Source organism: Amblyomma americanum, chromosome 11, assembly GCF_052857255.1.
Source record: "Amblyomma americanum isolate KBUSLIRL-KWMA chromosome 11, ASM5285725v1, whole genome shotgun sequence".
NCBI lineage: Eukaryota > Metazoa > Arthropoda > Arachnida > Ixodida > Ixodidae > Amblyomma > Amblyomma americanum.
The window spans coordinates 11,928,157-11,955,563 of NC_135507.1; the positions used below are offsets into that span (position 1 = coordinate 11,928,157).

Genomic DNA, 27,407 nt, shown 5'->3' on the forward strand with positions numbered 1-27,407 from the left:
CGGTGCTAGACATCTCGGTGCGGCATGGGGGGAGTGGCGTGGTAGCAGGCAGCGAGCCAGCGACCAGCCGAAACCGAAAATCCCCCGCACCACATACACACACACACACGCGGCGGGCGTGCGCGCGCTCAAAACCGGAGAGGCCAGTGTTCCCGAAGGGCGCAGTAAATACGCGCTGCGGCAGCAACGCGAAAGGCGAGCTCGGCCAACCCCGCCAGACAGGAACCGAACGAGAGAGAAGCAGCGAGCCAGCAAAACACAAGCAAAAACCCAAGCGCCCCAGCTAGCAAACAAAAACGTGTCCGGCCCTCCCCTGCTGCCGCGAGATGAATTCGGCCGGCTCTGCGCATGCGCGCGGGACGCGAAAGCAGACTTAAAAAGCATCAATATGGCGGCCTGTTCAACGGCAGGTGTGAGAAGTGTCGGCCTGAACTCTGGAATAGCTATGAAAGACTGCTACTCGCAGATTAAAGGAGGCGAGAAAATATGCAGCGGAGACGCCAACTGCCCTTTCATCAACGGCAGCGATTCAGGCCAAGGCGAGGAGCGATGGCTACAGTCCCTCCGCCAGTTCCACAACGGGCGGAATCTCCAAATGGTTCATCTTTCGCCGTCAGTCACCGAAAAGGCGAGTCTCTCGCGTTCCTGATCGCACGCCGCGCTCACGCGATGCCACGAGCTCGGCATGCACACCGGGTCCGAACACGAGCGCCGGTCTTGTGCTGCCCTTAGTGATCGTAAACAAACAGGGGCACTCGGCGCGGCGCCTGCAATGACGGCGGGGCTGCCGCTTCGTCGTCCACAAAGCCAGCGGCATAGCGCCGCGTTTTCTTTGTTTTCCCCCTCCCTCAACGTTATCTTGCGGTTTGGTGCGGCCGCGACATGGAGCCCGCGCAACGCCGTGTTCATTACCGCTGCCCCCGAAACCAGCGTCTTTGAACATGTCATGCGCAGCGTTGTGTTTGCTTGGCTGCCGACACCTTTTATTCCGTTTTTCCTTTCCTCATTTTCGTCGTGAATTCTTTTCAGCGCCGCGCATGTGGGGGAGGGTAGGCACCCGGCCGAGGAGAAGGAGGCTCGCGGAGAGGAGGCAGTAGGGGCGGCGGTGGTGGCGTGCGCGCCAGTGTATCGATTTTTTTTGTACCGCATCCCGTGGTGGTATTTTTCCTGCGCAGCGCGCGCCTTTTCTCCCGTCCCTTCTTTATTTTCTTCGATCGCCTGTTCGCTTTTACTTGACCCGGCCGCCGCGCATGCTGCAGTGTGCCGCTTATTTACAAATAGAAAAAGATGCGTGGAACTATTTTTTCTTACCCTGCCTTGCCGCGACTCCCGCCCCGCTGCCGCTACTGCGCGCTTCGCGAGTTCTTCCGCGGTGAGGCACGGGGGCATGCATGTTGCGCTGGCTCGGTCCACGGCTCGACTCCAAGAATATGGTACCATCTTGGATCGGAGCCATCGTACAAATCAGGACGGAACTGCAAAGCCCGCTGTCAACCGCCGCCGTTGTGCGGAATAGATGGGAATGACCTTACGCGGAAACACAACAGCCGGCGCGGGTTTCCTGGTCGCCTTTGTTTGTCAATAAATCCGTGTGGGTGTGCGCGTGTGTGCACGTTCGTGTCTTGGGTTCTGCATGTGACGAGGAAAGTGAATGCAGCAGGGAGTTGCATGGGCAGGGCAGCCAAGTTTTCACAGAAACAGTAGTAGCGTAGAATGGACAGCGGACGCAATATTTCGTTTTGCGACATGGCGGAAGTCGTCGGGGTGGGGCAAGAGGTGAACAACTAAGCAGAAGCATTGCCACAGGCCCGGAGAGGTACTGTTGTCCTTGAAATGGCCGACGCTGCGCTTCGGTGCGCGAGTAACACGCTTAGCAACGTTCCACCGGCTTCGTGGTGTGGTCGTGTTTGGGGGCTGTCTGGGGTCGACGTCTGAAACGGGCTTGGGTTTTATCGCTCTCTCGCCGTTATCTGCCTTGACTTTCTCGGGTGTCCCCCGCTGTCGCTACTGGCTTTGCGCAGTAACAGAGAATATGAATGCAACGTTAGCGGACAAAAGTGTGGAGGTAGACGTAGCGCTGAGCTCCTGCATAACAGCAAAGCAGCTAACGCACTGCGGAAGTGCTGAAATTGTGAATTAGTGCAGTGCTTCTTGTCACGGTGACAGAACCAGACAAATCTAATTTTCTGTTGGTATAAAAAGCCAAGTGCTTTAGAAGTACCAGTAGTTAGTTTACATGTCTTTAGACAGTGCTCATAGGCAGCTAACGTCATAGCGCAGCACTACCAGGTACTGTCTGGAACAAAAAGTGGTGTCCGATGCGAGCTTTGACTAAACTGCGTTGTACCACCTCATCATGACCACGTCTAATATTGAGGTAGTCAAAGATGGTGGTGTCTCCCATGGGAGCTTTGACTCAACTGCATTGTACCACCTCATCGTGACTGCGTCTAGAGTTGAGGTGGCCAAAGATAGGACCCCCATATTGTCTGCAGTCATCGCAGCTTCCTCCATCACCCTCCTGCTTGTTGAAAATGCTGGAAATCTGGCACTGGTGTAGTTTCGTTGAAATATGCACGTGCTTTTGCTTCCTAAAGCGTGTGGATAACAATAGTATGATAAAACTTTAAAAAACAGCAGTTGCTGACACTGGGCCACAGTCCATGGCACCCTGTATCACTCAGCTAGCCAAACACAACAGTAAACGAAATCGGCTTTTTAATGCTTGACTTTATTAAATGAGCCAGGCATCAACATTCTAGAGCTTATTATTTTTTCTGCTGATCAGTTTCTTGTTTAGGTGACGAGAAAACATTTAACTACAGACTACTTTTTTGTCGTGGAAGAATCCTGTATGGTGGTCCTGTATGTGGGCAGAGCTTCACTGCAGTCTTAATTTGCATCAGACTGTAGTTCTGTTGGGCGTTTAGTTACAGTTGAGTGACAATTATGTCAGGTTTACAGCAGTTATCATTGCACTGTTGAGCAGCTTTCTAGCTGCCCTTATCTAATCTGTTTCCTTTCTACATAATTTCTTTCTAATGTTTAGAATATGAAAATTTCTTGGTTTGGTATAATTCTCTTTGCTGTATTGGATTGCCTGACAACTGTGTTCAGACATACTTATTGATTCTCCTGTGTCGTCCTTAACAGCAGTACTTTGGCTGGTAGTCTCGCTTTGTGAGGTATAGCATTGGCATCTTGTAGTGCGGTGTTCGAAGTGAGAAACAAAGAACTTGTAATTTATTTAATTTGCTGTCCTATAATTTTGCTCACAAATTTATCCTGTCTTCTATTTCTACAAATAAAATCCTTGTTCTTGCCTCATGTGTTTTGTTTTTTCGCCCTTCAAAAGAGCTGTATTAGTTTTAAAAAAAAACTCCTAGGAAAACTGACCAGCAAGGCAGCCATGGCTTTCTTATTACTCCTTTCATGTTCAGTAACTGTTCCCTTGTCAGCCCATAAGCACTGGCTTGAGGCAAAGAACCCAAATATATCAACACTTTAGTGTTGATTATATAAAGGCACAAAATGCCAAACAGTTGAATTATACTGACTACAAAAATTGCACCGGTTCAGTGTCACTTTCAATGTGTTGTACTGAAAAGGGCATGTGCAGAAATAAAGCTCTCCATGTCGCGTTATAGTGCGGCATTACATGTTAACATAAACCGCTGTCTCCGACATTCTTTGTATAGAGGTTATGTATGTGTAACAGCTGCATACATCTGAATGTAGCTTGAAGAACTGTCGGTGAACCTGCAAGGCTGGCTTTGAGTGACAGGCGGTGAAAGAAAACTATGTCGGAACCTCTGCTGCTTATTTGTAGTAACCCATCGGAGCATCCCAGACTCTGCATGACTTCGTATAGAAGCTATTTTCATGTTTGCGAGCACGAATACTGCGTTAATGATAAAGATCACTGACAACTCTTTGTACTAACACATTGAAATCATCATCAGCTTGACTATGCCCACGTTGAAATCACCTCACGGCATAAGTGTCTTGGTGACTCCAATGGTGCACTGCTGGGCATCATTAGAAAGGGCTGAACTTGATGCTTAGACTAGTGTACTAGGTTTCTTTGTGAGGGAAGAGGTTTTCTTTACATTGGCCAAGTTTCTCAATGCTACTGTGTTTATTGAAATATATATTTCTTAAAAGAAGCCAGCCTTCTTTTAAAATCAGGGAATTGTATAGTGAGGACAAAGGAAACAGCTAATCTCTGTGTGTTTTCATCAAGGAGCTTTCCATCTTACTTTCTTGCTAATGCACGGGCTTGAGGCAATTGTGGACACTCGCATATGCATGTAGCTGCAACACAGTTGTAGTTGTAACCTTTTTACATCATACAACTTTGTTAGAAAGAACCACTCTTTGAAACTATGCTGTTAATGATCCAGTTTGTGGCATGGTGAACAAACTTTGAGAAATTGCTTTAGAGTTCAGAAAATGTATGCAAAAAGGACACTGCTGCTGAAATGCACTGAAATTAGTCGCATGTTGAACATATTTTGAGAAATTGCTTTAGAGTTCAGAAAATTTATGCAAAAAGGACACTGCTGCTGAAATGCACTGAAATTAGTCCTATTATTGTTACGTATGTAGGGGTTGGACTGTTTGGTTTTATTTTTTGAAAATTCGGCAGTCTGTTTTCACTCTTTATTTAAGAGCTCGACTTCCTTTTTGTTTTTCCGGCGAATATGATTTTTCCATGTTTGAATTTTTGTTTGTTTTTGTGAAATATATGATGTCTGTGTGCAGTTAAAGGTGACGTCTAAATTGTTTTTCCACTTTTAGCACTAATTAATACACAGGTAGTCATATTAAAAGTTACATCCTTATAGAAGGAAGTTGTTCAGTCGTAATAAAAAGTAAGAATGTCGGCGTTAAATAATCGGGTCGGGTCGCAAGTCAAAAACGTAAGTGGGTCCACATCATATGGTGCGCAAACTGATAGCTGCCATGGAGCTACCACTTAACTGTTATGGAAGCCGTAACATGAAACTTCCACGCCATTAATGCATAGTTTTGCTTTGGCAGTTGTTACTGTTCGAAAAGTTGTCTACACACTGGAAAAGCCTAGCGCCAGCCTTAAGCCAATGATAAGTCTGAGAGACGGAGTATGCGCTAGCCGACAGCACTAGGACGAGGAACCTCCCGATCCACCTGAAGACTCGCAACCACTGAGCCATGGCACTAAATACTAAAGATACCGTTGTCTCACAGCATTTCGGGTTACAGAAATTTTACAATTTAACAGCCTGCTAGCTCTGAGATGCGTCTCAGAAATAGTGACCTTTCTCTGTTAAAGCTGAATTTCAAAAAATGAATTTGGCATACTTTTTTAGGTGTTTCCAGTTTAAACTGAAAAGTCCTACCCCTTGACATAAGCAACAGGTACAAACCTTGTAGGGCTACTACAGAAACTCACTAAAACGAGGCTCAGTTGCAGTAAACATTGCGGGGAGGCCTCACCACTGCTTTTCATGACAGTACCACAATGACTGTGGCATGTATGTTTGGGCATTGCGGAATGTTTCAAAGTGAAACTGAACCTTTCTCCTTTTCACACATTTCTATAAAGCTTTTCACATCTCATTTTGGTAGCAGTGAGGAGGCTAGGTTAGAACCCCAAAAATAAAAAGAGGGACCTCTTCAAGTGACATTCCATTTGCTTTCACAACTTTTCACTGCACAGGCAGAAAAAAAATGAAAAAAAAAGATTGAATATATTTCAAAGCTGGGAACTGCTCATTAGGCCTAGGAAAATGTTTTCTCCCACGCTTTCGTGCAAAGGTGAGCAGCTGCTTTCTTTTAGGGCTGTACCATGTTAGCTTGCACTTAAGGTTATGGTACTGATATCTAGTACCATAGTATATGACAGTTGAAACTGTTCAGTTTTATGCCCACTTAGGCCATGAGTACTGTAAAAAAAAAAAAAGTGAAATTTTTTTCCTGGGCTGGATTCAAGCTGAAGTCGCCTCTTCAGTTTGGCCTGGGCAAGTTAGCTCCTCTTTGTTTGTCTAAAAAAAAACTTGCAAAAAATCTAGGCAAACCTATGCTGTGTGTGTCCTTTTTTTCCTTTTATTACTTTGTGTGGATGCCTTTGGAAACCCCCTATTGCGGGCCCGCTTTTACAAGGCTCGCAATTCCTTTCGCTGCATAGTGTCAACATTAATGTTCCTGCCATTTTTTTATTTTTTTTAGCCTGTGAGAATGTAGCATTAATCCCAAAGCATTTCTTTTAACAGCCGCTATATTACCTTTTCAGGATATCATTGATTTCTTCCAACAAACCGGGACCCTGGTGAAGAAGGTAGAAATAAACAGGAGGACGCACATAGGTAAGCCCTGGGGATATGCCTTTTTGCATGAGGTTTTTCTGGGCACAAAATGTGTTATCATGCTGTTGTTGAGGGGCACATCTTGCTGAAAATCTTGATTGCGTAAAGTGTTGACATTATTTGTTGCATATGCTGAAAAGCTAGACTGACTGGCTAGGCTATAGTGTTATGCCTCTGTTGCACGGTCTCTTCCAGGCCCAATTAAAGTATTGGGCATGCTTGACGTGCAATGCCCCTGCACACTCCCGTTTAATTCTGGTGCTAAAGATTTATTCCCACTCATAGTATGGTGTCGTGCTATAGGCTTCTTTCATTGGGACTTCTTGGACGTTTGGTGACCCCAAAAAGGACTATTGTGTATTGCTATCTTAAAAAGAACACGGTGTTGGTGCTTTTCTTCGCACGTCGGCCTTGACATTTTTGAAGGGTTTCTAGCTGTGGAAAAGACTTTGGTCCTAAACTACCTACCTTAAGGAGGACGTAACAAGTGCAGTTTGTTTGCTGACGGCCATATGGTTTTTTAAAAGCTTGCACAGGAAGGGGATGTGATGCTACCTTCCACGCTGCTACCTTATCCTGTTTATCTTTGCACTCCTCATTTGATGTTTTGTAGGTTTATAGCACCATTGGCTCCTTTATTAGCTATCGCATAAAAAATCAGAAAAGTCATGACAAGGTGTATATTTTACAGCAGCATAATGCTTTTTGCACAACAATATCTTAGGTGAAGCTTCACATCCAAAAAATGTGAAAACACTGTCCACTATGAGCTTCAGTAATATGTTTGTGGCTGAAAAATATACTCATAGATTGTCTTCAATGTAGGAGAGCATGTCACATTTACAGAATCTAAAATGCCATTGTGCAGTCACGGCAGCCCTCTAGCCTACAAGTTGACACGAACCCCTCTACTTTATGGGTCACAACAGAGCGTTGTCTCTGAGGCGTCTGACTGCACACCTGTTTCACGCATTCTCTCGGGGAAACAATGGTACATGGCCGTTGGTGAGCTGTCAAGAGGAAACAGTTGCTATCGTGTGCAGGTGTGGTTCTGAGAGTGCATTGCAAGTGTGTCGACGCCTAAAAGATACTTCAGAACTGAATGCCACCAAGCTGCTGCGTAAACAGAGCTGTAGGCAGAGGTGTTATTAGCAGTAAACATATTAGTAAGAAGAGTGTTGGTCAAATGCATGCTTTCAAAGTTTGGCTGATAATTGTATGATTTCCTTTCAAAACTTGTGGACGTGTGCCTACACAGCATGCTCTCAATGATCACGAACCAGATAACATGTCTACAAGCTGATGTGTTATCGCTGCTGACTGTTCAGAAGGAACATGTATATTTTTCAGTCAGTCTGGGATCATGTGTTACTTTCATGCCCGCTTTATCTGTTGCATATAAATTCAGCCCCTGTTCGAAAAAAGTAACATAATTGTAAGCTATCACTACATCTGTTTCCTGTTCTCCCTCTGCCCACATCTTTATCACTTGTTGTTTATCCATAAACATGAAGCAGCATAACTGACATATGCTTTTGGCATTGATTAGGAGGCTTTCCTCTTAGAAAGTGTTGTGTGCACGTGCAGCGCGCATGAAAGTGGACAGCTCATACGAGTTTGACCCGCTGATCCGGCCTTGGAACTTCCCGCGCACCCTGTTGGGCACGGACGCCAAGCTGAAGATGGGCAGCAGCGACAGCTTCCTGTGCGTGACCAACCTGCCCACCCAGTGGACGGTCAAGCAGTTCCAGGAGCTGTGCGAGAAGTTTGGGCCTGTGGTGCGCTGCTTCCTCATCTACCATCACGCCACGGATGAGAGCCTGGGCTTCGGCCTGGTCGAGTACTGCAGCCGCGCCGTCGCCTGCCAGGCCAAAAACCTGCTGCACAAGAAGCAGGTGGCCCAGGGGGAGATCCACTGCGACTGGCTCGAGCACAACCTGGTCAACTATGCGGACCTGTACCCGCGCTGCCTCTACGTGGGAAACCTGCCCACCACCTTCTGCGACATCTATGCCTTCCGGCAGCTCTTCACGACCGTTGCCAGTCCGACCTACTGCCAGCTGTCCATCGTAAACGGCGTACCACAAGGTTTTGGCGTTGTGGAATTCCGTCTGCACGAGGACGCTCGCAAGACGAAGGAACTGCTCCACGGCCACTGCCTCAACGGCAACCGCCTCAACATCCTCTTCACCTCCCCTGGCGTCAGCGCGTACAAGCTCTACAACCGCATTATCGAGGAACAGGTATGTGCACTGCCGGCATTGTGCATGTGTCATGTGTATCACAAGCACCCTCTTCGTTAGCTGTGGTCTTCTCACCTTTCCTCAGGTACGGTAGAACCACGCTATAGTAAACTTGCATATAATCTAAACACGGGTGTAGTGAAGTGAAACTGCGGTTCCATTTTAACGCGACAGCATTAAAGGCCCATTCCCCAGAAAATGTGGTGTTGGCATTGTCAGCGTTGTGAGCGAAAAGTCACATGCATGACTCTGGCATGTGATGCCCAGAGAGCAGCCTATTAGGCAGGTGGGCCACCTAGGTCACATGACCTTGCTGCATCATCGCAACCTGCCCACCGTGGTAGGTGGCAGTTAAATTAACGATTGGTTGCTCGGGAGGATCGACCTGGTCTACACAAGGCCCACCGCTGGGAGCACCTGCCATCACAGGGCAGTGGTGCGTCGCTTAACCGCTGCACGACCGCACCAGGAGTATGAGGACTCCCAGGAATATATGAACGTTAAGTAGAGAATGATATTCTACATACATGGAAATTAACCCATTATGCTATCATGTCATACCCCCAATGCAGAGCGTAAGTGTCCCCTCCAATTTTTGTTTCATAAATAACTTTTTTTTTTTTTCATTTATACTAAAGATATCTTTTTAAAAAGAAGTTATACTAAAGTATGAGCGTTTGGCCGCAGCGACGTACTTTGTGCAGAATATAGATACCGGCACGCTTGCTGTCTGTCAATCGTGGCCCGCATGGAGCGTTTTTCCGGACAATTCGTCGGCGTCAACAGCAGCGGGGCGTTTTTTTTGCCGCCGGAGAGGACGTTTTTGCCAAATCGTCGGGTTCTGGTGGAACAGAAAAATTGCTGACGCCGTGCCGACGCCGCCAGAGGGCAGCGACAGAGGGCCAATGAGAGCCGGAACGGGCATCGCGTGATTCTGGACGGAACCACGCCGGCCGGGAGAGAACGTGTGTGGTTAACGTTGATAAGATGACAGCGCCCTGCTCGCCCGCTTCGGAATAAATATGTCGCCGCTGGATTCTCCGACGCAATAGCTCGTTCAAATGGTAACAGTTCGCTTTTATTTCGCCTACTCTTGCCCACACGTAGCGGTATAAGCGATAACTAGCCCCTGTTTTCCCAGTAATTTGGCAATTTTCAATCTCCTAGGCTGAACTAAATGCAGTGGATTTTCCTTGTAGCAACGACACCTGGCGAAGCAGTTTTCTAGCTTTTAGTCAGTTCTTACATTTTCTTCGGTTTGCATATTTTTTCTTCTTGGAACAAAACAAGGCTCGCAATGCACTCACCCTAGTTATCAGTAATCACGGATGAAATTTTCTTCAACCGAGTGTTGATGTGCTTTGACGTCTTGTCACTAGATGGTGCTACTGTTTACACGTGCGCATGAGGGACGCTACGGCACGGCCAACTAAAAGTGTTGTGTGTACACTATTCACAGCTTGCGTGTGAGAGCCAGCAGGGGCTTGAGCATGAGAGGGCACTGTAGCTTGGCCCACAGGCGACAGGGAGAACTAGGTGCGTGCGACCTCGACGCACACGCCCGGATGGGGCGCGCGCATCGCACAACTGGCCGGCAAAAAACGCCGCTCAGCTGCTGATCATGCGAGAGCAAATCCGTCGGCGCGGGCGTCGGGCGTGCGACGCAATTTCGCGGGCAAAAAACGCTCCATGTGGGCCACGCTTGACACCTCAGGACAACAGACATAGAATGGCGTTATAGCAAAGGCAGTAGTCGGAGGCAAATGGGTATCTACACTGAAATGATAAATAGGTAGGCATGTGCGAATATTCGATAATTCCGAATATTCGGTCGAATAGTAAAGTATTCAATATTCGATTCGACCTGAATGTTTGGCTTTCAAAGTCTCTTAAGTATTCTTCTCGAGTGAATAATGTTTCTGGAACTCTTGCTGAGCCTGGTTTCGGTTCGACGTACCTCCTCCGGGATGGCACTGTGACGTGCGTGCAACCAAAGTCTGACTTCGCGCTGCATGTCTGCACTCCTGTGTGTATGCCGGAGCCGGTCTGAACTTGCTCATGGCAACAGACGCAAGCAGGTGGAGGCGCAGTGCCCAGATCTGTACCTTCCAGATGTCTGCAGCCTCACTACACACAGTGCGCACGCGCTGTAACCGGCATGGCTGCATGCGTCAGTAGAGAGATTTATCATGGCGCAATCTGTGCTGGCTGGTCCTGATGGGGTAGGTATGCAAATAGGCGGAAGATACCTGACGCCTTGTGGCAATCTGCATGTGTAGAGGCTCCCACAGAAGCAGATCGCGGCATGCTAAATCTAATAGGAGGGCACATAGCTCTCTTGAATTCTGCGGAACGAGTTTGAGCTGACTGCAGCTACTGCAGCCACTCTTCTCCGTGTGAAATTAGCTAAACAAGCACGACAGTGCGAGCATGAAAGGAGAGCTAGCACGAGACACATGCAGATGGGTGTTGCTCTCCTATGCCTGACGCGAGGTGGCGCTAGGCGCTGGATGCACAGTGCGTCTAAGCAGGTGTCATGGAGTCGCCGCTTAAAAGCAACAGCTGCGTAACGGTGCCATCGCAACTAAGAACAGCAGTTGGAGTCTCCACATATAGGTCTCGCACCCCACTGATGCATCGCATGCAGGTCGGCTCCCCCAATTTCTGATGGCCATTTTTGCGGAAAGTTGGCACAGCTTCAATGAGTGCGATAAAGCTTCAATGCACTTTCTTTTTTTTTTTTTTCATGTAATGACCTTGTGTATTCAAAACCACGATTCTGAAAGTGCTTATTGTGCTGTTCATGAACAGCCTTTTTTGTGTGTCAGAGTTGTTCGAAATATTCGCTTCGAAACTATTCTAAGAAAATTACTCTTCGCTTCTAATACGCTCCAAACCAAAAAAACCACTATTCGCACATGCCTGTAAACATGCGCTCTTTGAGATGGCTTAACCATCTGGCTTGGAAGCTGCAAGGAGAAGCTAAATTTTTGACTGCCTTCGAGCCTTGAGGCAAAGCTCACGACCACAGGCAAAAAAAAAAAAGAAGAAAGAAGCAGCGGCAGGCTATGAACACGCACGGCACAGACTGCTGAGAGAGGGAAAGCAGTAAGTGAGAAGTAGGGAAGGGAAAAAAGAGGCAAACTGTCACAGCACTGGTCAGCACAAAACAGTGGCAACAAGAAGTGGGGGTGCGAAAGCACAGCGTTGGGAGGGGTTTTGCCGCGCTTGATTTTGTCTCTCAACCTATAAATTCTCAGATGACATTGAAGCCACGAAATATGATACCGCGTTCATTAGAACTTAAAGCATCCCCAGAGTCATGCCATTACCAAAAACTGATAAAGTAAAATTTTTCTGGTCAGAGTGTCTTCACTTTAGAGGAATTCTACTTAAGTAAAGATTTCTGCTTGTCCGAGCAACTTTACTTAGAAGGGTTCTACTGTAGCAGAGTCCTGAGAGTATATTATGGCTTTCAGTGGACATGCTTGTAAGTGTTGTGCATGTTTCTGCGTGTTTCTGCATGTTTCCGTGTATTTCTGCATGTTTCCTCTGAGTTCTCAATGTTCATCAGGGCCGGCATAAAGATTCTGAAACAAATACCATTACAGTTTTTTTTCCCATCCTTTGTTTGTGGCTGATTGTGCACTACTCCTCGTGTTCGCTCTACATTACTGGCTCGAGCACAGTTATGGTAAAGGCGCAGTGTCACTTTGGCCAGTGTTGAAGGATGGGAAAGCAAAAATTGAATGAAATCAATTTTAGAATCATTACATTTACATGGTCCAGGGACCAGCATGCCCAAGACCATGGTTGTACTAAGCTCTCCATTCATTAAAGTCTGTTTGGTCGTAGCAAGCTTCCTTGATGTATGACCACAGCGTCAGCGATGGAAAGTATACCTCGGCAGGCTGTATTAAAATTCTTGCCATCACATTGATATCATCAGCAGCTGAACGGCTCGAACTCTTCTTACCTCAGGGGTAATTCTATGCGAAACGAGAGGCGCGCATTTCTTGCATTTCAGATTTGGCTAAAAATTTAGTATGAATGACGACAAAGCCAAATAGAAGTATAGGGGCATTCTTTAATGAAAAAAAAAAGCTTTGTTCTTCAGGTATCATGCTTCAGAGTCTAAGAAATTGCCTTAATCTTGGTATTTTAGAAAATTGTTGTCAATGAACTGTCGCTTGCTGCAGTTTATCTTGGCACGTAGACATGTATTCATGTGCCCTGTCACGCCCTAAAAGATAAGCAGTTGATGACAAAGTTTTGTATTAAGCACCAAGCTGGAGAAAAATTTGGGGATTTCGACATTTCTAAAGTAAATTTGGGGTTTAAATTTAGGGACAGAACTTTCCTGCAGTGTTTTCTGAAGCCTTGGTAATAACGCTGTTTGCATTAAAGTTTATATGAGTCCTTGAGTTGTTTTTAATTTAATTTCAATCAGATATCTCGATTTCTGTGAAAATGGCCTCAGTGAGGGCTGGAAAACACCCCGCAAAACGGCACATGCCCTTACGAAAATAGCCAAATGGTCACGCCATTTAGCCTGTTTTGCATATCAAAAATCTATTAGAATTTTTTTTTAATTTGCACCGGCGTGGCACCAGCATCTGCTATGCTGTGGTTTGGCAAAATATGGCCTTTATTTCCGTACTCACTCCTGTCATTAGTAGTTCCTATCAGCATTAAACATTTTGATATAGCATGTCCCTATAGAGCAATTTCACCATTTCAGTTTTTCTGAGTAAATATGTTATGGCTTAATGCTTTCAGTATGCAGGCTGCTCCATGTTATTCACTATAGTTTTCACCTAGACATAACATTTAAGAATCGCTCAGAGCATGTTAGATAAATAAGCAAGTAATATTTACATTTTGCTTGACTAAAGTATCTGCCTGACCAGATAATTCAACTTCAAAATCAGTGATGCGTAGGTAATACAACTTTTAACTATTTGTATTGAATTGAATCGAACACCCTATATGTGCACACCATACATTGTACTGGGTACACGTTAAAGTCGGGGTGAAATACCTGCACGAAAATGTCATTTTTCTTCATATGATTATATAGTCCTCGACACTCAACAGCACTCTATCAGGAGTAGTTTCATTTATGATGTGAATAGCATTGTAAATTACTGGAACATTAAGATGCTGATGGCTTAGGAGAGTCATATGACTTACCATAGCAATGACTAGACGACCCAGGTTGCTGCGGCAGTGTTTGTATGTCATTTCTAACTCTGGTGGGGGATGATGCCTTTCCTGATTGCGAATGAATTGCGAGACATTGTCTCCTAACCCAATGCTGCCAAAAGACTGCGTTTCTGTTGACCGTAGGAGACACCGCCATGCGTTGCCCGCGGGGTAAGTGCCTAGACACCACGCCGGTGTGACTCTTTTTTAAAGAAATTTTCTCCACAACCACAAAAATACTTTTCCAGTTTTTTCATATGTCCAATTAATTAAATGGCTTGGCCAAATAGTCGAGACAACAGACAGGGTAAATGCACAGAGCCCATTGGGGCCCATGTATTTCGGTTGTTTTAATGTGGACAACCAAAGAGAGCATAATCTTGACTGCCCCAACCAGGCATTCCGAAAGTGCAAATGCTTGAGTGATATCCCTTTTTTTTGTGTGTGTTTGCATTTGCGCCCAGTCGTTGTTCTTTACTCTTAGCCTTATTGCATAAATTGATGTGAAGAAAACTTTCCCTGTAGCTCATACCGTGTTGTAAGTCGCATAAAACAGCTGTCAGCCGAGTGAGTACAGACATGTACTGGCGGTTCCTAGGATGCGAAAGTGAGATGCCATCGCGCTTCTGATGGACCACTAAGCACTTCAAACTGCCACGAATATAATTTAAAAGATGTTGACAACCAGAATTATGGACTTTGAGGCCCCAAATTTTCATCTAATTTCTTCTTCGCTGCCTACCACCACGTACAGAAGCAGACCGTAATTGCAGTGTTATTTTTTTTTTTTTTCAAGATTTGTTGTCAGGGGTGACTTATGAATGATTTGGCTCGGGAACCAAAGGGTTCATGCTAACAACTAATTTTAAAACAAAATGGCGTCGTTCACCGTATATCTTTAGAGGCTCAACAGAGCATGTCAGTACGTGGCCACGTGCTGAGATGAACTTTTGTGGCAAGCAACACTTCATTAACAATAATTTTCTAAAAATACTTAGATTAAGGTGATTTCTCACACTTTGGAGGACAACATCTGGAGAGCCAAATTTTTTATCTTCAAAAGATCGCCCCTTTACTTTCTGTTTGGGCTTATCCTAACTCATATGAATTTTTTCAGCCAAATCGAAAATGTCAAGAAGTTGGCGCGCCGTCTCCTTTCGCGTGGAACGACCCACAGGTAAGGCTCGTATGCATACTGTTCTGTGCGAGCTCTGCTCAAGACTTTTCATTGACTGCAGTATGTGTGATTTGGAGGAGTACTAAGAGTTTATCGGTCACAAGGTAAGTTGGGGCAGTTTGAGTATGAGTAGGCACTGGGAAACGTATCCTAAAGTGCTTGTGTTTAGACATTACTGATGTCAGTACAGACAAAGTAGGGCCAGCAGTACCATAAGCACCAACACACACACTTACTGACATCGCCTGAGCAGGCAATGAATGGGGCTTCATTGAAGGGACCATGAAATTATATTTATAGAGGTTAGGAAAAGTGCGCGAGCAATCAATATTCCATCACTCATAGCCACATCGCAAAAATATTTAAGTAAGCTTAATTAACACCGAATATACGGGCGATTAAAAATGTTGCTCATTCTCTTCTCTCTGAACTCATACATGCCGGTGTTCCAGAAAAAAAAAAAATAGTGAAGAAAACAGGTCGGGACTGCACCCTACCGTGTTCCATCCTCCCCACGTTGCTTGTTGAATTATAGCATCCACGTAGAGCTTCTAAATTTGACTCGAATGCAAAGACCATTTGTACAGATTTTTTGCATCAAAATGTGACCATCAGAATCATTTCAGGGTTCTTTTAAGTGTAAAATAGTGTGCACTATAACATGCTCATATACCAGTGTGCAACATTATAACTGGGAAGATTCACACAAAAAAAGGACATGAACCCCTCTTAAATCTGATTTTTTTTTTAAGTTCATATCTTCCATCCTTGAGGCTTCTCATACACTTCAAAGTGAGGCCGTTGTCCAGCGCCTTTGTACAAGAAGAGAAGTGGGCAGGCCCTTGAATTCGTTGCCAAAGTATGGGGTTGGAAAGGTGGTGGTGTCTGACACCACCTGAGCACCGTGCACGTTGCTTGTTCTGCTTGAGGCCTGCATTGGCTTCTCGAATTTTTCGGAAATTTTCTGATTAAGCATCACTTGTTGGACTGGTCTGTTTGTGCTGTCACGTTTGACCATGTATAGCTGAAGTTGCTTGCTTTGCCCACTTCATAAATTTCTTTTCAGTGTTCAAGTGTCGTTTTGTAGACAGTCTCAGCATGGTCCACTCGTGTTGTCTCTTCCTTTCCTTTCTGGTATCTTTTCCCCATGCTTGCTTCTTGTCTCTCCTTCATTCATGGCCCTTTGTGTGTTCTTGCATGATCATATACCTCTGTGTATCCTTAACTGTTTAGAACAATGCCACGAGAGTAGTGGAAAAGGCTCACAGGTGGCAGCATTGACGAAAAGTATTTATAGCCCCTTATATTTCCACCTCACTGAGCATTACCAAGACTGGTACTTATCCACCATATTATCATATTCTGGAAACTACCCATAAAACACACTTGCTGGTCATTGTGCTGTGGCCTATCATTTCAGTGTGTGTGTTGTGTTCTGCATGTACCAGTAATGGTGTATTTTTTGTTTTTTGTGTGTCTGCAGGCTAAGAAGCTGGAAAAGAACAATGGTATCATTCAGACGCCTCAACTCTCGCCCGCTCTGCTCGCCCAATTCTCGGTCGTGCAGAACTCAAAGGGTGAGTCCACTTGCTCGTTCTGGATTAGCTAGGTGTCCACTTTGTGAGCGTCAAGCTCCGATGGCCTTTTGCTAAACTCCTACACACCAGCTTTTTTCTAAAGTCTCAAGATCCAGCCAGCAAGCACTCAGAATCGAATGGCAATTTAGCGGCTCCTTGTCAGGATTGAACTGGCTGTTTCTAAAGTCAGTGGACTTGCGCCAGTGTTCCAGCATTCTTAAAGCAGTCTGTAAATGCCTGCTTCGGAATGTTTCTGACCTTCTTTACATTTATGTTTGTATAATCGAGATGTTCTCTTGTAGTTTTGTGTTGAGGGCTATCTTCAGCCATATCTTAAGCTCAGTCACTGTAATGTTCAGGTATAGGACGCAGCGTCCTTATGCCTTACTTGCCCGTTTGGCTGCAAAATTCGATCTCATTTTGCTGTTAAAGGTGGTCTTCGATTCTGCTCGGAGCACGTGTTGCCATAGACACTTGTAGCAGGCGTCTCTGTGATGCCCTGCCACTGCAGAAAAGGCAGATTGAACAGATTGAATAGGATAGGCTGGTTTTGAAGTGCCTTATTGCCTGCAAACACTTTTATAAATTACATAACGGCTATTTAATCCGTTTTAATATCCCAGTGTCAAAATTTATGAGCTAGGCTAAGTTTTTGTGGGATCTTCGAAATATGTTGGACTCTTAGCTGGAACTAGTATTCAAGGGGAGTACTTATTGTTCCAAACTGTGCAGTCGCATGTGCCCTTCAATAGTGCCATGTATATTGAATCAAAATCCTTTTTTTTTTTTTCTTTAGTTGCAAAAACCTTCCAAAAAGCCATCAACCTCAAGGGCAAGGGAAAGAATGCGTCTCAGGTATGTGCTTTTATTTTCATTTAAAAATTAGAGCCTTATAACATCTCTGATAAATGACGCCAGTGCACAGTTTTATCTTTGATAAATGTCACCTGTGCACATGAAGCTTCATTACCATGGGCTCCTGCATATTGCATTGGTTTCGGGGAAACTCCTGTGCAAGTTCATCAGAGATGTGAACTATGAGGACAAGTCTTGTATACCGTAGCTCCAAAAGTGGTTTGGCACGGAATGCGCATGAATAGGTCCTTATTCTTTATCTTCCTTCTGTCTGGAAGAGCTGTGTTGAGGTGAGCCATCATGCCACAAACTGTGCTGCTCCAAGCCATTGCACCAACGTTTCCAACATTTTTCTTGCACTCTTTACACTCTGGTAGTTTCGGGACGTCACCAAAGATGCTCGCTGCTTCAAAAATTTTTATGTTAGTAGATAAGACAGTCATTTTTAAATAGTTGATGGATCACTGGGGCTGCTTGCCTTCTTTGTTTCAGCTGTTTCATTCTCTCTGATACGTGCAGTTTTCTTAGCTGTTTGTTGCCAGACAAAACTTGGTTGGTATAGATGATGGTGTTGCAGAACATCAACTCCACCCAGTGTGACACCGATCACGAAATTGATTCTCAGACAGAAATGAGCCTTCAGACAACATTGTACTTTCAAGCCGTCAGTAGCATTTCATTTGACCGTGAGCCGCCGCGGTGGCTCAGTGGTTATGGAGCTCGGCTGCTGACCCGAATTATGCTGGTTCGATCCTGGCCGCGGCGGTCGAATTTCGATGGAGGCAAAATTCTAGAGGCCTATGTACTGTGCGATCTCAGTGCACGTTAAGGAACCCCAGGTGGTCGAAATTTCCGTAGACCTTCACTATGGCGTCCCTCATAGCCCGAGTCGCTTTGGGATGTTAAACCCCCATCAACCATTTTAACTTGTAAAGCTTACTAAGCATTCCACTGTAATTGCCATACGAGTTCTGGAAAGCTCTTGTCTTTTCATGTCACTGGCATTGGAAAACTCAGAGAGGCACAAAGCAGCTCTTGTATCTTAATACTGTACATGCATATAGGAGCATCATTTCTAAGGTTTATTAAATCGTGAGTTGCTTTAGCCAGTTACATTTTTACTTTCTTGTGTCTGCTCTCCCCATATCTACTTCCCTCACGTTCGCTCATTTTCGTCTGACCTGGATAACAGTAAAGCACAGACCGGGATAACAGTAAACAGCCACAATTCCGTAAGAATGTGGCTGTGTGGGTAGGAGACTAGATTACCCATGTCATCAAGGTGTACCTGGAGGAAAATAAGAGGAAGGGATAAACAAAGATGACAGCCTCAAGAAACACATGGGTCGTTGTGGAAAATGCCCATACCAGACAGTAGGGAATGGAACTCCCAAGCCTTATCGGGGGTCATTCTAGCCGTGTGCCAAAAGTGTGCCTTTTGTTCACTTGCCGCTGTATTATTGCCTTTGTTAAGCTGTGCACAAACGATTTCTAGTTTTGGGACTTCTGTTTTTGTTTTTTTTCCTGGATGTGACATTTCTTTGTCGCTAGCTCGTCATAAAGCACGGGCAGTTTATACCATTGTATATTGCCATATTGTTCGTTGGCGCTGTCGTAAAGCCCAGCCTGTGTTGCGTGCAGGTTTCGACGACTGCGGCAAGCAACCATGCCCTCATAGCTCTTCAGAACTTCTTCAACCAACAGATTTGCACCCAACAGGCCCTGGTGAGTGGCACACGTTTCTTTGGGCGCAAGGATCTGTATTTGGTGCACATTCTTGGTATGGGTTGTGCACAACACGTGCAGTCCTTGAAGGCACCTCAGAGTCCTTAGTCATGTTTTTATTCCTGGCTAACAGAGCTTCTTGAACCAAGTTTGACACGTGAATGTGTGTAGACTTGCATACTGCAAGCGTCCAAAAGGAGTCTGGTAATCCAGTGTTGGAGAATGGTGGCACATAATGCATCAGTGTACAGTCATGGACACGCTAACTGGAAACATGAAGAGCAGGGATCAATAACTATCGCTGGTCTGCGTAGCCACGAGAGCATGAACCATCATCAAGGCGGCAAGATGAGGCACTTTTGCCTTGCACTCATGTGCCAGCGTTTCTGGCACCATTTACACCATTTAATGTTCTCATAGCTGTACCAGTAGTTGGGCGTTGCTCTCTTTCTCTTCATGTTAGGTTGCCCATGAGTGAACAGCGGTAGTGAGAAGGCAGGATAATGGAACTCTTTACAACGCAAAAAACTGAACAACGGGTGGAGGACCCCCTTCTTCCCAGTTTTGTGTTCTCTTGAGTGAATGAGTTAACCTGATGCGGAGCAGGTCATTGCATTATAGACCTTGTAAACCCCTTTATGTGTTGTGGGGTCTGTGCACCTAGTGAAATGCCCCTCTACTGACCGTCTAGAGCTCTGTTTGCTATATTGGACACCTTCCTGCCTATCCCTTTCCTTTTACTGCCCCTGTTGTGCATAATGTGCTAAGCGGTGAGCATATCAACACTATCCCTGCAGGGCCAGATGGCGCTTGGCCTGCCAGCGCCCCCGTCGGAGGCCGGCCAGTACGAGGGCCAGCAGCCCGGCTCGGCAGCCTCGAGCAGCAGCAGCAACGGGGAGGAGAAGGCCAAGCAGGCGGCGGAAGATGGTGGCTCGCCCGAGGAGCGCCACAAGCGCAAGGGCGAGCCCGTCTACCAGCCCCAGTGTCCACTTAATTATTCCACCATGGATAATTCTAGTAAGCACCCCAGCTGGGCCTTCGAGGCGGGCGCCTGCCAGCGTCAGGGCACCTACCCGCCCCAGCCGCAGCAGCAGCAGCAGCAACAACAACAACAGCAGCAGCAGCAGGTAAAAGATTGTCCTGAACCAAGTGAGCGAAGCTACGGTAAACTCGTTCCTCATCATCAGCATCAACCGGTCTGCACACAATGCTGTACAAAGGCCTCTCCCATTGATCATGAATTAGCCTCCTTCTCCACCTGTTGTCTTGGATTCTGAGGAAAAGGAAAACACAGCAGGTGGGGTGGGGGGGTTGAGATAAGGAAGTTTGCAGAAATAGGGTGACTGCAGCTGGTGTGGGACGGAGTGAATTGTAGATCAGTGGGGGAGGCCTTTGTCCTGAAGCGAATGTGGCTGGGCTGCTGATGTTGATTATGACGATGACGGGTCTTGTCGTAATGTTGTTCTTGTTGCCCAATATTCCTTCTTGTGCAGTTATGTCCTGTCGCAGTCTAACACTTTTGACTCCCATTGTTTGGCAGCTGAGTGGTCCCATACTCACAGCATGCTCTGCTAACTGTGCCACGTGGCTGGTGTGCAGGTTGATGCAAACAACGAAGCCATCAACATGTCGAGCGAGAGCCGCGACCAGCAGAGTCCCCCCGGCGCGTCTTGCAGCTGGCAGTCAGCCTGGGCAGGAGGGCAGCAGTCTCAGGAGCAGTCGGGTCAACCCATCATGCAGCAGGGGTCCTCCTACGACAAGCAGGTGAAGAGTCGCATCCATCTCAGGGGTCGCACATCTGTGTCTTTCTCAACCATTGTTCATAGCAGCCAACCCAGTCTGGATTTTCCTGCTGCTTAAATGTTACCTCAATCAATACCTCAATCAATCAATAAAGAATCTGACCTCTTAAAGGACTATAGACATCTCTTATTAGTTACATGTATTCTTCTCTGTAATGATGCATAAGACATTAGAATGTATGGGTCACTGTGTGGTATTTGGCTGCTAACATTACATAATTCAGAATTGAATTTCTTCCCTCATGCTGCTTTGGTTTCATGAACCAAACAATGGCTGTGACATGTAAGAAATGATTAGGTAGCATTAGGCGTGAAAATAACTGTGATATAACCATTGATCCATTGTTTGCAGTCATTCCAGCTCTTCAAACCAGTGGTTTATGTGCTGTAGTATCTTTCAGTTCACTACGATTATAAAAACACTTGAGAAAACAAAACTTGACTAATGCTGCTTTCTGTTAGGATAATGTGGGCTTGTTTCATGCCCTTCCTCATCAGCCCACTTCATGCATACTGCAATAAATGCTGTATTTGCCGTTATAGTTCAACCTGGGTATACGGAATTCGAGAAAATTCTACAATTTTTTGTTATGTGCAGGTTTTCGTTGTATCCAGTTTTCGGGTGCTGAAGACTGTGCAGAATAGAAGCTAGAGTGATAAAATAAATGTAGATGAAATGGCCTAGAAAACGTGTGCATTGTAAACCCTCATAAACATGGCGAAGTCATAAACACTTCGCGATCGCATTGATAGCGTGAATGCATGACTCCGTTGCTGGGAATCTCATGACTCCGTTGCGGGCCGGGCAAGGAAGCTCCCTGGGAGTAGGAAGACCTGCCTCTCTCTGCATGCTTGCCTCGTGTAAAGAAAAGGGGGGAAATCTCGGCCTGGGCATCTGCCACCGCTCTCAGAAACCGACTCTTCGCCTGACGTTGCCGGTGCATTCCACCATCTCCACTCCCGCCATGCCTGTCGGTGCCTGAATCGTGCGAGCAACCAAGTGGCGGTGATGGGTGCGCACTGTGTCCCATTTGTTCTTTGCTGCGTTATTTTGTGCGCCTTTTGGACATCAGCTGCTCTAATGCCATTTAATATGACGCTGCATTTGCCACGGAGAGGCATTCGGTTTGCTGCCAGTCAGTCGGGCCACAATGGAAGGCAGAGTGGAGCACTTTTTTTTTCGGTTTTGATTATTGTTGGCTTTAGACTGCTGCCTTTTTGTGATCACGTTGTTACGCATTTACTGCTCTGAGTTGCGCACGGGCTGCGATGCCATCCCGGGGGAATCCACAGAACAAAGTGCAGCACCGGAACGCAACGGTAGTGGGGGAGACAACTTTCTTTTGGCCGGCATGGGCTACGAGTTGGAGTTTCCTACAACGAAATTTTTTGCCTGGGTCCCATTTTCTTATGTGGTCAGTTAATTCAAATGTTTTTCGCGGTTCCAATGACTTCAAATTTACAAGGCTTTACTGCATATTTGAATACACCTAGCATGCTCACACATCATTTTTTGTGGCAGTTTTGGTAAGACGAACTACCGATAATATTAACTCATTTTCATGGTCCCTTCAAGTTTGTGTTAAAGGGAGTCTACTGTGAATTGTTTTGCAGTCGTTGGGCAGTATCATGGGGTGATCCATGTACAGAGAGTATGCACTGACATTACAGTGGCATCCATTTTGTGGTGCATGTAGCATGGCAAAAGGCTGCAAGCGTACCTAATTGGCTTATCGCCATCTGCTCCGGTTTGCACTGCTGAACCTGTGCGCTGTACCACGAAATGGCTCCCGTGATGTTACGTGGATACCTATGATTCTAATGTCTAACAAATCATCTGAAAGAAGAAAAGCAAGCAAAAATTTTGGCTTCTGTGTACATTTCTTCGAATGTTTTTGTTCTGGCAACACTGCGATTTAACCCCAGAACACTTCCTCTTTGAAGAGAAGCATTGAAAGCTGGTGCGTCACCTGCTGCGACGCCTTATCAAACACTCTGTGACATGCGTCATCTTCACCTGCTCAAACCTTTTCGAACAGCGCACCATTGAAACCAGAAGCGCTTTGGGGCTAGTATCATCATCAGCACCCATGCTTATTTACAACCATCAGAACTGTGTGTACCTCCTTGAGCTTTATCTTTTGTCAAAGTCTTCTTCTGTGACCTGTGCTCGCTTCTTCAGAGGTGTACAGAAAACATATTTTCACACTGTGTTGCCTCAACAGGAATCCGAGATGTCCCCATCAGACCGCAAGCGCAAGGTGCACCAGCTGATGCCATCACCCGAGCCGTCGCCCGAGCACGGCTACATTGGCCAGCACTCGCAGGCACTGGGTGGCCACTACGCTGATTCATACTTCCGCTACAAGAAGATGAAGGTGGGCACTTAAGGCCCGCCCACCTCCCCCCCTCAAGCCCTGCACCGTCTCTCTCTCGCCCCCTCCAACACCGCCGCCGGTCTCAGCGGGCCAAGCCTCGGGGCCAGTGGCAGCAGCTCATCCCAAGAGTTCCCTTTCAGCCCGCTAATGAGCGGAATGTGAAAGAAACTTGCGTTCTCTTCTGTCACCCATTTTCTTTCCATTTTTTTTATATACTGCAAAAATTGTCCTCATTGCAAGTGTGTCCCCCACCCATTGTCCCGGTGCTCTTCATTGATCGGGGCACATACCATGCTGTGCTCAAGCCGGTGTGCTTTTTCTTTTTTATTTTAACAGAGTAAGTGCTCCTGCCTACTCTAGATTGAGTTGTGTCTCAATTTTAAGCTGCCTCATTGATGCCTGCCTTTTTCTATGCCACTGTTATGAGTCCCAGTATTCCTTCACACTGCAGGAACTCAGGTGCTGGAGGGGACAGCGAATAATCTAACAAGCAGAGCACATCAGTTGCAGCGGGGTCTTGTGGTGGTGGGCAGGTCCACCAGGGAGAGGGGTTTGACGACAACAACTCGGGGGATTTTTTGCTTTTTTTTTCTGACTCATCGTCGTCGCTGATAGCGACGGCAGCAGCGGAACAAAGACGAAAATGATGCTCTTCCGTTTCCGGCTGTTTTATTCTAAGCGGGTTCACAGACTACTACCCAACCTTTCCGGCCGGAAACTCGATGCAAAGAAACAAAGATGCCACTCACTGCACATCGACACAATTGTGGTGGCCATTATCTCGAAGCACTTTTGTGTCTGGAACCGATGCAGAGAAAAGAGAAGAAAAAAAAACCAATGCAGACAGACAGTGGGCAGAGGCGCTTCCATTCGTCGCGGCAGTTGTTGCCTGTTGGCGGTCGTTCCCCAGTTTTTCACAGCGAAAAGCATTTGGGAGGGAATGCGTGCCCTGTTGCCTAGCTTTTTCTGGCGTTCAGTGAGAGGTCTTGGGGCTCCATGTATCCTTTCTCTTTTACTTCCTGAGAACTCCCTCTCCCCAGCCTGCCACTGTTCCAGATATATGTGGCTTCCCTTTGACTCCCCATCATCCTGTTTCCGCGATCATCAGCGTTGAAGTAGTACATAGCGAGCGCATCATCAGCTTGCGAGCGCCGTAGGACTTATTTTCTTTCATGAGGGGAGAGGGAGCCTGGACTAAAAAAAAAAACACAGAGCGTGCGTTATGCACTGGAAAGAGAGAATGACGTTATGGAGATCCTCCTCTTTGTGCAAACTAGCCATCAAAGTGTTTTTTCTCAAGTGGAGAACAGTAGCGGCAGCGTTGGACGAACCTATGCAGACGACACTTCCAGAGGCAGTCCTGCCGTTTTCGTCTCTCTCTTTTACTCGCGACCTTTCATTTCGCCGTGTCACATCGCCGAGGTACCGGGCGAAGGCTGACACTTTCAAAGCTACTCCTCTTCGGAGCACCAAGGGAGAGAGAGACGTGCCTGGAGTTTAGACGGCGGCAGAGTTGCAAACTTCTTCCCTCGCGGAACACGCAACAGCCCCCGTTTTTCTGGCGCTTTATGCACTGCTTTTGCAGAATCCCCAGACTTTGTAGCCCTAGTGACAAACCTCCTCCAAGCAAGAGGAGAAATTGGCTGCGGCAATGCTCCCTTTTCTTTCTTGTGTTTCCTTTCGCGCACGAGGTTTTTTCTTTTCGTGCACATGACGACGATGTTGGTGCATTTCTCGAGCGCGCATTCTTTTCTCTATTTCTTCGAGCGGTTGCCTCGAAGCTCTGGGAGCAGCAGCCCGAACTGCGGTTCACGCAACATACACAAAGAGAAAAAAAAAAATGGCCTAGAAGGCAGGCCAGTGTGGCTTAGTTGTCAGTGCTGTTGTTACTGTAGCCGTGTCCCCATTACTGTCGTTTTCACGTTTCGTTTATTCTTGAAGTTGGTAAACCCCCCCCCATTTAATCGTTGCAGCCTTTTTCCTGCAGTTTTAGCGAAAAATTATCACACCCTCTTTCAACACAAGCATATACTTTTCTTTTTCTTATTGTTGCATTTTTGGTGGTGACTCCCCAGCAATTATTTTTTTCATTCATGTTAAGCTGCTATGTTTGTACCCATGGCTTGTACAAAGGGAGACGACAACTATGAAGGATTGTGGTTCTTTTGCCGGCAAGTAGTGCGGCAGTGACGGATGGTTCCTTTAATTTTCATGTTTTTGTGTTCCGTGTCGTTTTTGCGTCTTTTTGCCGCTGTGATGAGTTTACAGTGTGCATGTGAGTGTGTGTGAGCGTGCATTTTGTGAGCGTAAGCAAGGGCTCCAGTTGTCACTACTCTGCTGTTGTTCGGAACGGGGCCCTTGTTTTTGCGTCAGGAGTAGTGTAGCAAGCAGATCTATTGGCATAAGAATGCACGGTGTAAGACTAGGATACCTCGCATTGTGTCTGTCACCCAGGGTTCACCCGCACCCCACCTCCTCCTCTGTGCTTCCTGCTGTTCTGTCATTTTTTTTCCCTTCTGAACCTCCTTTCCTAACGCTCGCATCTTCCAATGCGTGTTGTACACCAAAATCAAATTTCTCTCTTTTTTTGCAAAATTTTTTTTTCCCAGTTTTGTTGCTGTTGAGTTGAGCACGTTTCGAGTGCAGTTCCGTGTCTTTTCCATCGTTCTTGGTGAAGTTTCCAAAATGTTTCTGTGTTTTGTCATAACGTGCATCTGTGCCCTCGTCAGTTTCCGATATGTATAATTTTGCGTTTGTTGTAAGCGTTTCAGTGTCTTGAATGCTGGCTCCTGAATTCATTGCACTGTTTGTCGCCTTTGGTGCTTTTGACTTCAGTCTTACACACAAGCGCTACCAATATTTTTCTCATGACGAAGAGATGAGGAAGTACTGCTTTTTGTTTGTGTTGTTCGTTTACCCGCTCTTGATAGTTAATCTCTCAAAATGGAAGTTCTGCCGCCTTTGTTTTTGTAACAGCAGCCCCCGCCTGCTTCTCTACTCTTTACTTCACCTTGAGTTATGCATGAACAGTGTGGCATGTCTCTGGCACATAATCACACTCGTAGCTTTGCTGCTTTGGTTTCCGTATTGTACATAATCCATTTGTCTCCACCAAGCCTTCCCGAGCCACCGTTCTGTTTGGACAGGTGGCCGAGGCAGTACTGCATCATTGAGATAAGTGCTTTCTAGCGGCGCCCATGTGTCTGTAACCTACGTTTCCCGCCTCATCGATGCAGCCAGTATATTCCGTGTTTGGAAGTAGACAGCCCGCAGCGTAGTAGCTCGCATACTAGCTCGTTTCACAATAATGGTTAGCTCTGTATATCTCTCGGCCATGTCTAGTATCAGCACGCTTGTGGCTTTGGCGGAACACCTCTCCCCTTCAACACTCTCCCTGCCCTGTTCCCTCTCTTTCTCTCTCTGCCAGTGGTGTATATTTATGCTGTCACGTTCTCGAGTAAGTACCCAATCCCTTGTACTAACTATTCAAAGCTTGGTCCAATCAGGGTTTTTTCAGTAGTGCCATACAGGTAAGGTCGCACGCCACCAAGTATCGAGTTGCAGCAAAGTTCGTAAGCGCGGAACGCATGTTGGTTGGTGTTTCACTCTGTCACTGCTATATTGACTGTGCTGTCTCCGTTCTGTTGCCAGCCTCGAGAATGTCTACTTTTCCCTTCATTTATTGGTGCTCTCTTATCACGCAGCATTAAGGGGCTGTGGTAGGGCATCATTGGAAACAAATATGCATACTGCTTGAGTAACAAAACATCCTCTGCATTTTGTGTTCTCTTTCTGACTTTTCTCGCCGCCGCTAGTCGTGTTTATCCCCTTCCTTGTCAGCTACGTGCAACGTATACTCATTTGTATCCATTCAGTGTATATAATTATCAGTCAATGTTACGTTTCAAGGAAATAAACAATCCAGTACTCCCACATTATGTTACACTTTCTCTCGTCCCCGCTAAACCGGATATGCTCTTGCATTGACGTGAGAGTGAACTGTGAGCTAGCACAGGCTTCAGTCAATGCAAGGAGTGTGTCTAAATTAGATTTTCTTGGTTCAGTTGAGTGGAAGACAACTAGTTATGCTATATAGAT

General features: G+C 46.2%; 1 protein-coding gene across 2 annotated transcripts; it reads left to right on the forward strand.

Annotated features, from left to right (window-relative positions):
* Positions 1-103: 103 nt before the first annotated feature.
* LOC144110148 (uncharacterized) lies at positions 104-27,242 on the forward strand. Of its 2 annotated transcripts, XM_077642986.1 has the most exons (10): positions 136-628; positions 6,275-6,347; positions 7,935-8,590; positions 14,913-14,972; positions 16,456-16,549; positions 17,346-17,404; positions 19,046-19,129; positions 19,927-20,256; positions 20,729-20,893; positions 23,157-27,242. In XM_077642986.1, the coding sequence occupies exons 1-10, from the start codon at positions 389-391 to the stop codon at positions 23,319-23,321; spliced, it is 1,926 nt and encodes a 641-aa protein (XP_077499112.1). In that variant the 5' UTR covers positions 136-388; the 3' UTR covers positions 23,322-27,242. The 2 variants fall into 2 exon arrangements, with proteins under 2 accessions (XP_077499111.1, XP_077499112.1); XM_077642985.1 differs by lacking the exon at positions 14,913-14,972 and having other exon boundaries at positions 104-628.
* The last annotated feature ends 165 nt before the right edge of the window (positions 27,243-27,407 follow it).